The sequence below is a fragment of the Chiloscyllium plagiosum genome, unplaced genomic scaffold (assembly GCF_037043375.1).
Source record: "Chiloscyllium plagiosum isolate Xiang-an unplaced genomic scaffold, Cpla_swu_hap1 HiC_scaffold_3, whole genome shotgun sequence".
Lineage (NCBI taxonomy): Eukaryota > Metazoa > Chordata > Chondrichthyes > Orectolobiformes > Hemiscylliidae > Chiloscyllium > Chiloscyllium plagiosum.
The window spans coordinates 91,982,786-92,001,502 of record NW_028270141.1 but is presented as its reverse complement, the minus strand read 5'-3'; the positions used below and the strand labels follow the sequence as shown (position 1 = coordinate 92,001,502).

The window sequence follows — 18,717 nt, the reverse complement described above, 5'->3', positions numbered from 1 at the left end:
TTCTTTATAGGTCTGGATCGATTAACTTGAATGCTGCACCCTGGCCTTCATTGGGCATTGGATTTCCTGGTTCATTCAAGGTTTCTGGTTGGGGAACACCCAGATTGACTGACATCTTTGGCACTCCGTCCTCCATACACTTGCTAATGAACAGTGACGATCGTGGCGTATTTGCTGAGGTTTCCGGCTGAGTATTTGAGTATGGTCTAGTCCATCAATACCAAGCAGTCCTGGAGACACTGTTCCGCTGCCTCGGACCAGCATAGTATTATTTTCTGTGAAGGATCCTCCCGTTTCAGCTTCTGTTTGTAAGCTGGGAGGAGGAACACAGTGCTGTGATCAGATTTTCCAAAGTGTGGGCAGGAGATGGAGCGGTAAGCATCTTTGGTTGTGTAGTGGTGGCCTAGGATGTTCGGCTCTCTTGAGGGGCAGGAGATGTGTTGCTGGTATTTTGGCAGCACCCTCTTGAGGCTGGCCTGGTTGAGGTCAGTGGCCATGATGAATAAGGCCTCAGGGCATTTTGTCTCCAGAGTGTTTGTGGTGGTGTAAATTTCATCCAGGCATTCTTCACGTCTCCTGGGGTGGTATGTAGACTGCTGTCAGGATGGCGGAGGTGAACTTGTTCGAAGGTAGTAGGGACAGCATTTCACTGTAAAGTATTCAAGATCTGGGGAGCAGTGGCATGCCAGGGCTATCACGTCTTAGCACCAGGAGGTGTCGATCAAGAAGCATACCCCTCAGCCCTTTGCCTTACCCAAAGATGCTGTGTGGTGCATGTAGTGTGTGAAAAATCCCTCAGCTGGTGAGGCACAGTCAGGTATGGCAGGAGTGAGCCATATTTCTATGAAACGGAGCACATAGCTATAGAGACATGGTGGCTATGAGAGCAGGTCAGGGGTTTAGAGTCCTGTGACAGATAACTCACTACCTGACTACCAGTGCATTTCCACCATCTGCAAGGCCCAAGCCAGGAGTGTGATGGAGTACTCCGCCGTGCCTGGATAAGTGCAGCTGTAATAATACTCAAGAAATTTGGCACCATCCAGGATTTAGCACGCTTGACTGGCACCACATCCACAAACACTCACTCCTTCTACCACTGATACTCAGTAGCAGTCAGATGTACCATCTACAAGACACGCTATAGAAATTCACTAAAGATCCTTAGACAGCACTTTCCAAATCCACAACCACTTCTATCTAGAAGGACAAGGGCAGGTGATAAATGAGCAGGCCTCCATGTCTCATCCGCAAGCCAGCTACCATTCTGTCTCGGAAATATATTGGTGTTCCTTCAGTGTCTGTCAGCCAAAATCATGGAATTCACCCCCCAATGGAATTGTGGGTCTCCCTACAGCACATAGAACAGTGCAGCACAGAACAGGCCCTTCAGCCCACGATGTTGTGCCAACCATAGATCCTCATGTATGCACCCTCAAATTTCTGTGACCATATGCATGTCCAGCAGTCTCTTAAATGTCCCCAGTGACCTTGCTTCCACAACTGCTGCTGGCAACGCATTCCATGCTCTCACAACTCTCTGTGTAAAGAACCCGCCTCTGACATCCCCTCTATACTTTCCTCCAACCAGCTTAAAACTATGACCCCTTGTGTTAGCCATTTCTGGGAAATAGTCTCTGGGTATCGACTCTATCTATGCCTCTAATTATCTTGTATACCTCAATTAGGTCCCCTCTCCTCCTCCTTTTCTCCAATGAAAAAAGTCCGAGCTCAGTCAAGCTCTCTTCATAAGATAAGCCGTCCAGTCCAGGCAGCATCCTGGTAAACCCCCTCTGAACCCTCTCCAAAGCATCCACATCTTTCCTATAATAGGGCGACCAGAACTGGATGCAGTATTCCAAGTGCGGTCTAACCAAAGTTTTATAGAGCTGCAACAAGATCTCACGACTCTTAAACTCAATCCCCCTGTTAATGAAAGCCAAAACACCATATGCTTTCTTAACAACCCTGTCCACTTGGGTGGCCATTTTAAGGGATCTATATACCTGCACACCCTCTGTTCCTCCACACTGCCAAGAATCCTATCCTTAATCCTGCACTCAGCTTTCAAATTCGACCTTCCAAAATGCATCACCTCGCATTTATCCAGGTTGAACTCCGTCTGCCACCTCTCAGCCCATCTCTGCATCCTGTCAATGTCCCGCTGCAGCCTACAACAGCCCTCTATACTGTCAACGACACCTCCAACCTTTGTGTTGCCTGCAAATTTGCTGACCCATCCTTCAATCCTCTCATCCACGTCTGTGACTACATATATTTCAGTGCTCTAAGTGTACCAGTTTTGCATATAGATTATGTTGATCCTGTCTCTGTGACATGTATTCCAAATGTGGGGAAAGGCTTCTGTTGGTACCACTTTGCCAATACAATTCTTGATGTTCACTAGGCTGTAGTGATTTTGTCTGTTAATGCTCTTTTGTCTGATTTTGTCTGTTAATGCTCTTGCATCCTGATCATCTGACCCCATAGTTTGGCTGAATAAAGCACTGAAATATATGTACTCACAGACGTGGCCGGTAATGATTGAATCAACCACTAACCTCACTGCATACTGCAGTAGTGTAAGAAGGCTTCTGATTACAGCCTTCCCCAGGGCAACTAGTAATCATATCAAGTACAAATCCCAAGGTCCATTAAACGATCTCTAGATAAAAACACTACTGCAGTCAGAAATACCAAGCAACCCTATTGCCCACAGAATGTGCTCTAAGATGCAACACAAACTAAGCACCCTAACCAATGCTCTGAAAATGTGCATTTGTCTGCTGCAAAGATCACCATGTCTGAGTGTGAATCAGCCAGCGCAGGAATTGAACCCATGCTGTTGGCACTATTCCACGTTGCAAACTAGCTCTCCAGCCAACTGAGCTCACCAACCCCATCAGCACTAAATTGTATGCTAGATATCTGAACTAATTTTCATCTTTAACTGATTAATCTCACAATGTGTTTCAGACAGAGGTTTAGAGTCATAGAGATGTACAGCACAGAAACAGGCCCATTGGTCCAACTTGTCCATGCTGACCAGGTATCTTAATCTAAACTAGTCCCACTTGGCCCAGATCCCTCTAAACCTTTCCTATTCATGTACCATCCAGATGCCTTTTGGTAAATAATAATATCTGAAACCTCTTTTTGCAGGGTTCATCCGCCAATATGGCACATTTTCAGACTTCTCGTTCTGTAGACAACTGTATGTTTCTCCTATTGCAACTTTTTTTAATCTTAGATTTTGAGTCAATGACCTTTCAGTAACACAAACATTGATTATTTTCTGCTTTGAATACGTAAGATATATTCTAAGTTTCTTTTTGGTATGGCATGTCATATTTGTTAATGTTCCAGTATTGCTACTTTATGTGTAACATTTCTCTATTTTGTAACTTCATTTGGCATTGACACACCTGTGAAGCTGCATGAACTCTAAGCTCAAGCTTCTCATGGAAGCACGGGAATCTGATTGAAGATATTGTACAATGCATTTCCAGGACTGTAATTCTATAACACAGATGAGTTTAGTCATTTTTGAGAAAATGTGATTTCTCTGCAATACTATGTTAGCAATCACACTATAAGCAGTAAATACTCAACTCTGCAAAAAAAAAACAAAAGGGTGACTGAAAAAATGTAAACACTCAGTCAGACGATTGATTTGCTTAAGACTGATTTGCTTTTAAGCACATGATAGCTTTTCCTGACTTACCAGCGTTTTGGATTTCATGACTGGTGCTTTTCTTTCCCCTTTGGTACGTGCTGATGTCCGAACTGCTCAGTCATGATGAGCCACTGTTTTATGAATCTAAAGTTGCTTTGTAGTCAAATGACTGGAACTATGATGCAAAGACTTTCAAATATAAAGGTGTAATGGCTGAACTGTAACTGAAGCAAATCTGCGTGGATGCATCTTTTTATATTGGATTGTTGATGAGACATTTAATAAAATAACACACATTATGTCTCACAGGTTTTACATTACTGGCAATGGATATGCCAAGTACAGCACCTTCTGACCTCCAGCCACAGCCTCTTATATCCATGGTGCAATTATTTGGCTGGGATGACATGGTACACCCTCAGCAAGTTTGTAGATACCTCACTCATCTAATTCAAAACAGGTAAAACATTTTGACTTTTTTTTCCATCACCCAAGCTTTAGGAATTATCCTGTATCTGGCAAAATTATGGCATCATGGCAATGATAATACCTTACATTCAAAATCAGGGGCCAGACACAATCCACTGCCTGCAACTGCAGTAAAGTGGTCATGGATTTGCAGTGAATGCTTTATCCGAAATTATACTTTTGTTGTTTAGTGTGCAAATTGCATCTCACTCTTCTTCATTATAGATATAATAGTATAAACAGCAACAGCTTGTATTCCATATAGCACCTTTAATGTACTGGTAATAATGTCCCAAGGTGCTTCACTGGTACCTATAAAGCAAAATTTGACACCAAATCATGTATGGTGATATTGCAGCAGATGGCCGATAGCTTGTCACGTAAGTAGGTTTTGAGGACTGTCTTAAAGGAAAGAGAATCAAAGAGTTTTGGAGTGGAAATTGCAGAGGTTAGAACATAAACAGCTGTAGGCATGGTCACCAATCGTGGTGCAGTTATAATTGAGGGTGCTAATGATGACAGAATTAGATGAACTCAGACATAACTGAGGATTACTAGAGGTAAAGAACATTGCTTGATTATAGAGGGGCAAGACCATGGAGGGAGTTGTGAACCAGCCTGTAACTTAGATGGGAGTATGACCATTTTAATGATGATAGTTGTTGTTAGAAGAACATTTTGTGTGCAATCATAAATTAAAAGTAAGAGTGTTGATTTTATGAAGAACGCTAATTATTCAATACTTCTTTAGTTAAATAATGGTGGAAATGGAAATCTTATAATCCAGAATTTCAGGACCACAAGAATACATTTCTTTTTCAATAACCTATCAATAGTTGCAGTCAGACCTTCTACACTGCACACACAGAATGTGAAGAGATTATCTAGATTTATATCAAGATTGACTTAAGGTCAGAATTTTGAAGTAATCATTAAATATTCAGGGGAATTAATTATTGAAGAAAGTGAGGACTGCAGATGCTGGAGATCAGAATCAAAGAGTTTGGTGTTGGAAAAGCACAGGTCAGGCAGCATCCGATGAGCAGGAGAATCGACGTTTCGGGCAGGAGCCCTTCATCAGGAATGAGACTTGTGGGCAGGGGGGCTGAGAGCTAAATGGGAGGGGTTGGGGCTGGGGGAAGGTAGCTGGGAATGCCACAGGTAGATGAAGGTGGGGGTGAAAGTGATAGTTTGGAGAGGAGAGTAGAGCGGATAGGTGGGAAGGAAGATGGACGGATAGGACCGTTCAAGAGAGCAGTGCCAAGTTGGAGGGTTGAGACTGGGATAAGGTGAGGGGGAGGGGCAATGGGGAAACTGGTGAAGTCCACATTGATCTCGTGTGGTTGAAGGGTCCCAAGGAGGAGGATGAGGCGTTCTTCCTCCAAGTGTTGGGTGATTAGGATTTGGGGATGGAGGACACCCAGGATCTGCATGTCCTTTGTGGAGTGGGAAAGGGAGTTAAAGTGTTCAGCCACAGGGCGGTGGGGGTGGTTGGTGCGGGTGTCCCAGAGATGTTCTCTGAAATGATCCGCAAGTTGGCGTCCTGTCCCCCCAGTGTAGAGGAGGTTACATCAGGTGCAACAGATGTAGTAGATGACATGTGTAGAAATACAGGTAAATTTCTGTCGGATGTGGAAGGATCCTTTGGGGTCTTGGATGGAGGTGAGGGGGTTTTGCACTTCTTGCAATGGCAAGGGAAGGGGGTGGGAGAGGAGAATGGGTTGGTGAGGAGCATGGATCTGACAAGGGAGTCACGGAGGGAATGGTCTCTCTCAAATGCAGGTGGAGTGGAGAGGGAAATATATCTCTGCTGGTGGGGTCTGTTTGTAGGTGGCAGAAATGGCAGAGAATGATCTGTATCTGGAGGTTGGTGAGGTGGAAGGTGAGGACAAGGGGAATTCTATCCTTGGAGGAGTGGGGTTCAAGGGTGGAGGTGCTGGAAGTGGAGAACGTGCACTAGAGGGCATTGTTGACCACGTGGGAGGGGAAATTCCAGTCTTTGAAGAAGGAGGCCATCTGAGATGTTCTGTGGTGGAATTGGTCCTCCTGGGAGCAGATACGGCGGAGGATGGGGACTGGGAATAGGAGATAGCATTTTTGCAGGAGGCAGGGTGGGAGGAGGTGTGGTCCAAGTAGCTGTGGGAGTCGGTGGGTTTGTAGTGGATGTCCGTGTTGAGTCAGTTGCCGAAAATGGAGATGGAGAAGTCCAGGAATGGGACACACGTCACCTACTATATCTGTTGCACCTGACGTAGTCTCCTCTTCATTGGGGAGACAGGACGCCTACTTGCGGTTCATTTCAGAAAACATCTCTGGGAGACCCGTAGTGTCCAACCCCACCACCCTGTGGCTGAACACTTCAACTCATCCTTCCACTCCATCAAGGACATGCAGGTCCTGGGCCTCCTCCATCGCCAAGCCCTAACCACCCGACACCTGGAGGAAGGACGCCTCACCCTCCAATCACACGGGATCAATGTGGATTTTACAAGTTTCCCCATTTCCCCTACCCCTACCTTATCCCAGTACCAACCTTCCAATCGGCACCGCACTCTACCTGTCCATCTTCCTTCCCACCTATACGCTCCACACTCCTCTCCGACCTCTTTCACCCCCATCTTCATTATTGCACTCTCAGCAACTTCAACCCCCAGCCCCACCCCGCTCTCATTTTGTCTCTCAGCCCCCTTGGCTCACAAGCCTCATTGTCGAAATTATGGTGATGGAAAAGCACAGCTGGTCAGGCAGCATCTGAGGCGCAAGAGGATCAACATTTCAAGCATAAACGCTTCCTGCTGAAGAGCTTATATTCGAAATGTCGATCCTCTTGCTCCTCAGATGCTGCCTGACCAGCTGTCCTTTTCCAGCACCACACTTGCGACTCTGATCTTCAGCATCTACAGTTTTCACTTTCTCCACAAGCTTCATTCCTGATGAACCGGCTTATGACTGAAACATCGATTCTCCTGCTCCTTGGATGCTGCCTGACCGGTTGAGCTTTTCCAACATCAGACTCTTCAGTGTTAATTATTGAATCTGGGGTGCTGTTTTTCATGTTTGCACTGCTACAATCCTAGATAGTCTGTTTTGAACTTAGTAGAAATCAGGAATATTATTGCAGGTTGGTTAGCAAATTAAAAATGTTTGGGATTGATAGATCCATGGCAGCATGAATTAAATGTGGGTTAAAAGATAAAAAACAAAAGGTAGGTATAGATGGACATTTCTCAGGTTGGAGCCAAGTTGAAAGTAGTGTTACTCAGGGATGTGTTAGGATCCTTGCTTTTTCTGATTTATATAAACTATTTGGAAATGGGGTTTGAGGGCAAAACCTGTAAATTGGCAGATGATACTAAGATAAGGAAAATGGTGAATTGTGAGGATGATACTAAGAGACTTCAGAGGGACATTGATAAGTTGGTCAAATGGGCAGACACCTGGCAGAAGAATTTCAATGCAGAAAAATGTGAGGTAATGCATTTTAGTGACACGGAAACATGGAGACACAATACAGGCTCAAAAGTACAACTTGGGGGAGTGCAGGAGCAGAGGGATATTCCCCTTCAAGCCACTCACTAACCTGACTTGGAAATATGTCTCAGTTCCTTCAATGTCACTGGATCAAAACCCTAGAACTCCCTCTCTAACGGTATTGAGGGTCTACTTACATCAAATGACTGGATCAGTTTAAGAAGGCAACTCCACCACCACCTTCTCAACAGCAGCTCGGGAATGGGCACTAAATGCTGGCCCTGCCACCCATGCCCACACCCAAAGACTTTAATAAAGAAAGGTTAGCAGCGCAGTTTGCAGTCGTTGTATTTGATCAATTTTGTGATATATAGTACATTTAACTCTGCAGCAAAACCCTATAATTGTGTTGATCCCTTTAAGAGACCCCAGGTTTCTCTCAGATAGGAGTTTGGTAAAACACCTGGCTTCCAATTACAACATTTAGTTCAACTACACTCTTTGAAATGTTATCATGAGATTGTACTTCTAACCTGCAAATGAGACCTGTAAATCACCAAATGATGGCTTTAAACTGCATGTTATGCCTCTGATAAGATTTAGATGTGCTTGTTCCAACCTGTACTCTAGACTGGGCAATAAAACTCAGTTTTTAGCTTTTCGCACTCGAAGTTCAATCCTGTCCAAAGCTGTTTCTGCAATATCAAGGAGGAGTCAATAAATATCAACTCTCCGATTGTTCTGTTTTTATGTTCCCTCCTCAGTTCTTTAGTGGATGCTCTGACCAGCCTGGGATGCAGCTCATACCAAACTTTTTCAGTCCACACTTGGTTTCGCTGTGTTTTGCAGCAGCATATGAATCAACCCCTTGGCATTACAGAAAAAATGGACTCCACCCGTACAGTTGGTAAGCAGTACACATTGAATATTTTGAGTTGAGCAAAGAATGAGGGAATGTTGGGGAGAAAAACAATGTTGTCTTATCTGAGTCACGAATTCAGTATAGTTCTTTACTACAAAGCACCAATGTATTACCACTGACTAGTAAAGTTCCAAAGGAAAAGTGGTGTATTTGGAAGCTTTATTGCTGTTGGCACTGCACAGGCTAAAGACTAGTCAGTTTGTCTCAGCAGCACTAACACAATGCAACTTGCTCAAATCCAGATTGTATTTTCCTTATATTAATGTGCTGATGTTTCACTAATCAGTTAGACTCTTTAGCTGATGCAATCTGACAATAGCAGACCATGACCATCTCCGAATCTTCATTTTATTGGTAGTCAATAGCAGCTGATCTGCTTCCACTAGTTTCCTGCCTGGCAGTGAGAGTTGGCATGTATCCCCCAGCAATATCATTTTGCAATTTCGATCAGAAGGGTATACTGCTCCATCCTTTCACTGAAATGAAGTGAGTGAAATTGGTGGGATAAGATGCTAAAATTCAATGCTGGTGGTCATACTGACACCAAGGAAGTATGCAGTTACTTAACACTTGCAACTATAAATGTCTACACTAATCTTCCATTTCAAGTCAACTTACTTCTAAGTCACTTAATGAAAAAAAGTTGTCTATTGTACCCATACCTGAGGCAATTTTGGTTGAAGAAATGGCTTTGATAAGGCCATAAGAAATGGGAACAGGAGGAGGCTATTTGGCCCATCGAGCCTCCTCCACCATTCAATAAGATCATGGCTGATCTGACATTTGTCACATCTATTTTCATGCCCTTTCCCTACAGATTAAGAAACTATCTATCTCAGTCTAAAATGTACAGAAGAACTGTGCTCCCACAGCTCTCTGTGGCAAACAGTTCCAAAGACTCTCAACCCTCAGCAGAAATTCCTCCTCATCTCAGCCTTAAGTTGTCACTCCTTTATTCAGTGGCTATGCCGCTGGTTCTGGACTCTCCATGACAGGAAACATTGTTCATATAAACAAGGAAAATAGGAGCAGGAATAGGCCATTCGGCCCTTCGAACCTGCTCAGCCATTCAGTAAAATCATATTGATTATCCAACTCAGTTCCCTGTTCTCACTTTCTCCCATACCCTTTGATCCCATTAGCCCTAAGGACTATATTTAACTCCTTCATAAAAACATTCAACTAGTTTCTCTGGCAATGAATTCCATACACTCACCACTCTTCAGATAAATACATTTCTGCTCATCTCTGTCCCAGTGCTTGGCCTTCATAGTGCTTAAAATCCTCACAGCATTTAACCCTGACAGGCCCCTGAATCTGTTTCAATGAGGACACCTCTTATTGTTGTAAATTCCAGTGACTCCCAACCTGTTTAGCCTTTGCTCAAAGACAATCCCTCTGTAGCAGGGATCATCATAATGGAATTTTCTCTGAACTGCCTTCAGTGAAATGTTTTCCTTAGAGGGCCCAAAACTGCTGTTAATGCTCCAGATGTGGTCTTTCCAGCACCTTATACAGCTACTGTTATACTTCCCTACTCTTCTACTCCAACCCTCTTGAAATAACGGCTAACGTTCCATTAACAATTCTTGTATTTTAAAGGTTGCTGCAAGCTCGATATTACAGTTATGCACACAATTAAGGTCAATATTCAATGTTGGATCAAAAACTGGTTTATTTTTGTCAAGGGAAGAGGAGTACTCACCATAAGATATAGAAGCAGAATAAGGCCATTTGGTCCATCCAGTTGTTCCACCATTCATTCATGTCTGAAACGTTTCTCAATCCCATTCTCCTGCCTTCTCCCCATAATCCCTAACCCCTTACTAATCAAGAACCTATCTGTTGCTGTCTTAAATACACTCAGTGACTTGCTCTCCACTGCCTTCTGCAGTAATGAATTCCACAGAGTCAGCTCCCCCCCACCCTGGCTGACTAATTTTCTCCTAACCTCAGTTCTAAAGGATCATCCCTTCACTCTGAGGCTGTGCCCTCGGATCCTAGTTTCTCATGCTAGTGGAAACATCTTCTCCAGTCCACTCTATCCAGACCTCTTAGTATTCTGTAAGTTTCAAATAGATACCCCCTCATGCTTCTAAATTCCATTGATTACAGACCCAGAATCCTTAACCACTCCTCATATGACAAGCCCTTCAGCCCTGGGATTGTTTTTGTAAATGTCCTCTTGACCCACTCCAATGCCAGTGGATCCGTCCTCAGATTCAGGGCCCAAAACTGGTCATAATATTCCAAATAGGTTAGTAAACTGTAAGCTTAGGACCACCAATGAAAATCACTCAAGTTTTGAATTTAATTATGCCATGTAGTTCCTTTTAATACTTTACAAATCTCTCAGCCATTCCCTTTATCAACTTAAACTCGCACCACACATTGCTCCGGTAATGGATTAATGAATGTTTCAGGTTGGGTATTGCTGGTTGAATTTTATGAAGCTACTAAAAGTACATCAATAATTGAATAATTGGTGAAAGTTGTTAATTATGATTGAACTTACCGTAAGCATTTACTTCCTTATAAACTGTTCTTAGATATTATGTTGGAATGATAAACTTGGATGCTGCCTGACCTGCTGTGTTTTTCCAGCACTACACTCTCGATTGTTCTTTTCCATTCATAAATAGGATGGGTAAACATGGAGCAGTTGGCAGGGTTAACCAGGATTGTGTACAAACTCCCAGAAGTGGAGAACCTACTCATCGAGGCTCAACTTGATCAGCCAGCAGTAAAGGAAGAACCCAAAACAGCTGTCTTCGTGTTTATTAAGGTAACATCTGTTCAGGCAATGATGGATAGGTGAGGAATAAAATAACCCTCATACAGATTGACTCAGTACTTCTGAACTTATTTCAAGCACAATAGCTACAAATTATACTCTCTTTGCACAGCACTTTAATGAAACTGTGGAGTTATAATCTCAGCATTTATTGTAGCTCTAGCCCTCATGTAAAGCTTATGATAGTGTATGACCTCATACTTTACTCCATTAAATTCCGTTTACCAAGTTTTTGCTCAGTCACCAAACCTATTTGTATCCCCATGTAGATACCTTATGTCCTCATCACAACAGGCTACCCCATTCACTTTTGTATCCTTGGCAGATTTGTATACATTCCACTCTACTCCCTCCTCCAAATCATTAATATCAGTGGTAAATAATTGAGGCCATACGATTAAACTTTGTGGCTCTCTACTATTTATTCCTTTTCAACCTGAAAATGATCCATTAATCCTGACTGTGAATCATCTGTGTGTTAACCAATTCTCAATCCGTGTTTATACATTTTTCCATTACTGTGAACTCCTACCTTGTGCAATAACCTTTTACGTGGCACCTTATTGAATGCCTTCCAGAAATCCCAATACATTACACCTACCATTTACCCTTCTTCAACTCTGCTTGTTATAGCCACAAAGAACTCTAGCAGATTTGGCTATCGAGATTTCCTTTCACAAAAGCATGTTGACTCTGGAACCTAGACATGTGTGTTTCTAAGACACCCTGCTGACTTTGAATATTTTTTTAAGACTGGCTTTCCACCCGCCAGGCACCTTGACTGATGGCAAGGGGGTGGGTGAATCTGACATCATGGGGGGTGGGGGGGGGGAGAGGAAAATTTTGGTCATTCACCTCGTAAGCAATGGGGTGAACAAACATCACAGGGGCAGAGTGGGTGTGCCAATCGTGTGGGTGGGACTGTGAGGAGGTAAACTTGTTGACCCTGATAAAAAATATCCTGCTGTCTCTAGTCTTTAGAAGTACTTTGCTCGTGGTTCCCACCTTTCTCACAGCTATTATTGTGATGATAGTCCAGAAATCTTGATATCATTAAATTTAAAAGTTTGTTAAAATGGAGATACGCAGCATCCTTAAAAGATTTCAATGATAGACCTGGCAGTTGAGCATAGATTGGCTCCTGAAGAAGGGCTCCTGCTCCTTGGATGCTGCCTGACCTGCTGCGCTTTTCCAGCGACACATTTTCAGCTCTGATCTCCAGTATCTGCAGTCCTCACTTTCTCCATAGATTGGTCGCCTACTTTGATACCACTTCTGTTACAACTTGAAGTGGGTTGCAGTCAAGTTTGAGAATAATTAAAAAAAAGGCCTTCTTAGCTTCTTTCAACTCATGCATCTTTTTTTTGTTAAATCTCCCTCTTCATTTTCAGATATAGCTATTCAGGAAATCAAAGAGGGGCTATTGAAAAGTGTGAATATGTTAACACCTCTGTTTGTTTTCTGCTGAAGAGCGATTTCATTAAAATCTAAGAGCAGATTGATGCTTCACATTTTGGAACTTTGTGCTGGGGAAATCATATTGTGAATAAAAGTACAATAATATAAAAATGTGCAATGTTGTTATGGATGTTCTAAGTGATGGAGTTTCCTTTCTTCTCTTTTTCCAGATTCAGCAGCTTATTTTACAAATGGTGTTCAATGAGAATGAGTATATTGTACTAAAAACCATTTCTATAAACTTTTCTTTAAGAAAATTGCATAGATATCATAACAACAGCTCAATTCTTGAATGGTGTCAATTTACAAAATCAAATTGCTTTTATCCCATTTTTCTGTGTTTTATAAAGAGCCATTGTTTTATAATTGTAATTAAATCATATTTTTAAGACATACAGACTCCTGATTTTTTTTTTTTGCAGGCCATTGGGAAGGCTTACTCTAAGTTACAAACTCTAGGGGACAAGTCAGCCTTGGTCTCAAAGGCCCTGGATTATGTCGGTGACATAGTAAAGTACACCAAACCATATTTAGCTAACAAAGGACCACCTGAAGGTCTGCATTTGATGTACTGGACCGTTGGTAAGTGCCTTGTCCTTTCAGACTGTGTTTGTGACAGAAATATATATAAATTGCAACGTGGAACTGGATCATTTGGCTAATTAGTACATTTTGCTGTTTTTATTCTCCCTCCACAGAAGCAGTAGTCCCAGTGCTATGGGCTGCCCCACCTCTTCCAACATCCATTTATTAACTAGTCCATTAGGTCTTTTCTGTTTTGTTCTGATCATTAGATGTGAGGAAGGGTCACTGGACTCACAAAGTTAACTCTGATTTCCAACATCTGCAGTCATTTCGGTTTCTATTACTTCACGTTTTCCATCAAATATTTTTCAAACCTTTCCTGGCGCCATCTCTGCTTCAATTACTAACTCCAGCAATGTGTTTTCTAACTTTAGCACCCTTTGTGAAATTCAGCGTTTTTTTGTTCTAAGTCTTAATTCACATCTGTGGTGTTGGGAAACCAAGTTTTAAGTCTAAAGTGAATTACTTACTCTTTTAAAGTTGTCTATAATACTGAGCATCATCTCTGCATTAGCATGAAGTGAACACACTGTAATGACTTAATAGTGACCTTTCAACTCACCATGACATAAACGAAAAGGGAAATTGACGTGGTTCCTCTTTGTTAGATCTGTCGAATATCAAATTTAAGTATATATTCTTTTTACAAAAGAAAACCATTTAAAGTAAAACTAATGTGACATGATTGGGATGGTAAGACAACTCATATATTTCTGGGTAGCATTGTGGCTCAGTGGTTAGCACTTTTGCCTCACAGCACCAGGGTCCTAGGTTCGATTCCAGCCTTGGTCGACTGTCTGTGTGGAGTTTGCACATTCTCCCCATGTCTGCGTGGGTTTCCTCCAGGTGCTCCAGTTTTCTCCCACAGTCCAAAGATGTGCAGGTCAGGTGAATTGGCCAGGCTAAATTGCCCATAGTGTTAGGTGCATTAGTCAGAGGGAAATGGGTCTGGGTGGGTTACTCTTTGGAGGGTTGGTGTGGACTGGTTGGGCCCAAGGGCCTGTTTCCACACTGTAGGGAATCTAATCTAATCGTACTGTCACCACAGTGTTGTCATTTGTAATCTAGTGGTACACATAAGCATCATATCAGCTTTAAGGAGGAAAAGAAAATCATGGGTGACAACTCATTCTTTACTTCAAACGTTTTGTGTTAATGTTACTTTTTTTTTCTATGGGTAGAATTAAAAAGGGTAGTGAATCTTTACTGAATATTTTGAGTTGAATTTGAACCACACACTGGGGTGACATTAGTACAACCAGCAAGCTGGGAGAGCCAGCAAGAGGAACTTAGTGACTCCTTTCATGCAACCTAACAAATTAAGAGCCAACCAGGCATGGAACTGGGCAATGGCAGGTCTTCTGTGGAATCAAGGAAGGACCGTATGTGGTGGAAATGTTGCCCCCTGTCAGCTGCCAGTCAGAGAGAGATGGGTAGCCATACATGTAGCATCGAGTAGTTGCCAGTGGTTCACCCACTTGGGTGTTGAGGAACCGTGGCCACAGGTGAGTGATAGTAGAATGATGGTCTTAATTTGGGGATTGTGAGGGTGGGGTACTGTGTCACTGGAAAGGGTAGGGAGTGACTGTAAGCGAGCCTCCATTCCTGATGTTAGGTCCCTTGATCAGGCACTGAGTGCCTTTGAACGAGGGACACCCTCACCACTACTCGTGTGTTTTTCCAAGTGCTGCCAGCATCTTTGTCTTAAATTGGTTAAACCTTAAATTAGTTTCCTCCGGTTCTTGAGCCTTCCCCTAAATGGGAACTGTTTATCGCTACCCACTCTATTTCCATCCCTCATGATTGTAAACCCCTCTGTAAAATCTCTTAACTTTCTTCTCCAAAGAGAGCAGTTCATGTTTCTCCGATCCATCTAGGGAACTGACTGTTCCTAATTTCTGAAGCCATTCTGGTGAAACGTTTCTGCATCCTCCCCGAAAGCCTCCATATCTATCTTACAATTTGGACTCCGAATTGGACACTAATAGCTCCATATGAGGTCAAGGCAGTCCTTTTACACTGGTTTATAACAAACTGTACTCTGAGCTGAATTTTACACGGTGCCTTTCACCCCCTCACGCTATAAGGTCAAGGGGGGACAAGCTACAATCCCAATGGCTGCCAGTGACATTAATTACTTTAGGATGGGACATCTGCCCCTTTCTTGGGAGAAAGACCCACTTTATAGTGCAGCTGCTAATTGGATGACCCATAGCTCTATAGTCCCAACGTTCAATGTACCCCCCCCCCCCCCCCCCAATAGCAGCAGAGAGAGATGCAAGAACAGATTGGACAGCTGATCTTGGAAAGGTGCAGCTGTAACAGAGTTATTATAGGTAACTTCAACTTCCCCAACATTGACTGGAAGCTCCTTCGTGCAAATGGTCTGGATTGAATTGATTATATCAGGTGTGTCCAGGAAAGACTCCTGACTCAATATGTAGATTGACTGACTAGGGGGAGGCCATATTGAATTTGATGCTAGGCAACGAGCCTGGCCAGGTGTCAGATCTCTCGATGGGAGAGCATTTCGGTGACAGTGACCACAACTGCCTCACCTTTACTATAGCCATGGAGAGGGATAGAAACAGTATGGGAAGGCTTTTCATTGTGAGAGGAGAAATTATACTGCTATTAAACAGGAGCTGTGGAATATAAATTGGGAACAATCGTTCTATGGGAAATGCACAACTGAAATGTGGAGGCTGTTTAAGGAGCACTTGTTGTGAGTGTTGGATAACTTTGTCCCTCTGAAAAAGGCAAGGAATAGTAAGGTGAAGGAGCCATGGATGGCAAGAGAAGAGGAGCTTCTCGTCAAGAAGAAGAAGGAAGCTTAGAGCGGCACGGTGGCTCAGTGGTTAGCACTGCTGCCTCACAGCACCAGGGTCCCAGGTTTAATTCCAGCCTAGAGTGACTGCCTGTGTGGAGTTTGCATATTCTCCCCGTGTCTGCGTGGGTTTCCTCCAGGTGCTCTGGTTTCCTCCCACAGTCCAAAGATGTGCAGGTCAGGTGAATTGGTCATGTTAAATTGCCCATAGTGTTAGGTGCATTAGTCAGAGGGAGATGGATCTGGGTGGGTTACTCTTTCGAGGGTCGGTGTGGACTTGTTGGGCCAAAGGGCCTGTTCCCACACTGTAGGGAATCTAATCTAATCATATCATCTACTTAAGGTTGAGGAAACAAGGATCTGTCGCAGCTTTAGAGGATTACAGGGTAGCTAGGAAAGATCTCAAAGATAGACTGAGGAAAATTAGGAGGGGGCACAAAGAAACCTTGGCGGGAAGGATTAGAGAAATCCCAAAGGCGTTCTACACTTACATGAGGAATAAGAGGATGATCAGACAGAGGGTAGGGCCGATAAGGGATGGTGGAGGGAACCTGTGCGTGGAGCCTGAAGAGGTAGAGGAGGCCCTAAGTGAGTTTTTTGCTGCAGTATTCACTAGAGAGAGGATCCTTGTTGATAGTGAGAACACTGTGGACCAGATTAATAGGCTTGAACAGATTGATATTAAGGAAGTGGATGTGCTGGAAATTCTGGGAACCATCAAGATAGATAAGTCCCCAGGGCTGGACCAAGGTTACTACGGGAAGCGAGCAATGAGATATCTGTGCCTCTGGCGATGATCTTTGCATCCTCACTCTCCACGGGAGTAGTACTGGATGATTGGATGGAGGCGAATGTTGTTCCTCTGTTCAAGAAAGGGAAAAGGGACATCCCTGGGAATTATAGATCAGTCAGTCTTACATCTGTGCTTAGCTAGGTACTGGAAAGGATTCTGAGTGATAGGATTAATGACTATTTGGAAAACATAATTTGATTAAAGATAGTCAGCATGGCTTTGTGAGGGGCAGGTCATGCCTCACAAGCCTTAGAGTTTTTTGAGGCTGTGAAGAGACAAGTTGACGAAGGTCAAGCGATGGATGTGGTATATATGGATTTCAGTAAGACATTTGTAAGGTTCCCCATGGTAGGCTCACTTAAAAAGTTAGGAGATATGGGATACAGGGAAATGTGGCTGTCTGGATATAGAATTGACTGGCTAAAAGAAGACAGAGAGTGGTAGTGGATGGAAAGCATTCCGCCTGGAGGTGGGTGACAGGACTCTTGACAGCGGAATCTTGGATCTTAGATCCCTCAAAGTTGCCACCCAAGTTGATAGGGTTGTTAAGAAGGTGTATGGTGTTTTGGCTATCATTAACAGGGGGATTGACTTTAAGAGCCACGAGGTTTTGCTGCAGCTCTATAAAACCCTGGTGAGACCACACTTAGAATAGGGTTGCCTCATTATAGAAAGTATGTAGATGTTTTAGAGATGGTGCAGAGGAGATTTACCAGGATACTGCCTGGCTTGGATGGCTTGTCTTATGAAGAGATGTTGAAGGAGCTCGGACATTTTACACTGGAGAGACGAAGGAAGAGAGGTGACTTGATAGAGGTGTACAAAGTAATAAGCATAGATAGAGTAGGTAGCCAGAGACCTTTCCCCAGAGCTGAAATGGCTGTCAGGAGGGGTCATAATTTTAAGGTGATTGGAGGAAGTTTTGGGGGAGATGTCAGAGGCAGGTTCTTTATGCAGAGAGTAGTGGGTGTGTGGAATGCACTGCCAGCGGTGGTAATAGAGCCAGTGACATTAGGGACATTTAAGTGACTGTTGAACAAGCACATGGACAGCAGTAAATTGAGGGTTGTGTAGGTTAGATTGAGCTTAGATTAGAATAAATGTTCAGCACAACATTGTGTGCCAAACGGCCTGTACTGTGCTGTACTGTTCTATTCCACACAAAAGCTGTGGCCTTTGCTGAGTCAACAGGCAGTCCCACCACGGCTTGGAGCCCAGCTCAGTCCAAGGTCTTGGCAAAACCTGACAGAGGTGGGGATCGAATTCAAGAATTAAAAGGGGAGAATATCTGGGAAGAGCACTTCCAATGTGCCCGGGGTCTTGCAGAGGATGACAGTAGCCTGCACACCTAAATCAAGCACCTACCATTGTGCAGAGCAGAGTGTCGTCAGGTGTGACAGGAAGGGCATCCCACATTTTAATAAAAACCATCTCTTAACCTATTGCAGACACAATACAGGCTGCCTGCATTCTGAAACACCAACAAAAGCCTTCTCCATGCCTTTAACTATGGTGAAGTCCCACAATAAGTACAAGAGAAAAGCCTGAAGTCTTTGCAAGAGTCACATGGTATCTTCTGCTTGGTTTGTTTCTCCCTTCGCCTTGCATCTTCCACTTTCTGCATTTCCCACTGCTCTCCTTTCCTCTCTCTGTATCCCCCTTTCCTCTCTCTGTATCCCCCTTTCCTCTCTCTGTATCCCCCTTTCCTCTCTCTTTTCTTCTT

General features: G+C 43.4%; 1 protein-coding gene across 1 annotated transcript in view; it reads left to right on the top strand.

Moving 5' to 3' along the window:
- Positions 1-18,717, top strand: part of mms22l (MMS22-like, DNA repair protein) — a 163,327-nt gene that overhangs the window by 105,281 nt on the left and 39,329 nt on the right. Inside the window, exons 16-19 of the mRNA XM_043685419.2 lie at positions 3,986-4,136; positions 8,380-8,522; positions 11,180-11,322; positions 13,212-13,371. Coding sequence (XP_043541354.2) covers positions 3,986-4,136; positions 8,380-8,522; positions 11,180-11,322; positions 13,212-13,371 — 597 coding nt within the window. The remainder of the gene's footprint in view (positions 1-3,985; positions 4,137-8,379; positions 8,523-11,179; positions 11,323-13,211; positions 13,372-18,717) is intronic.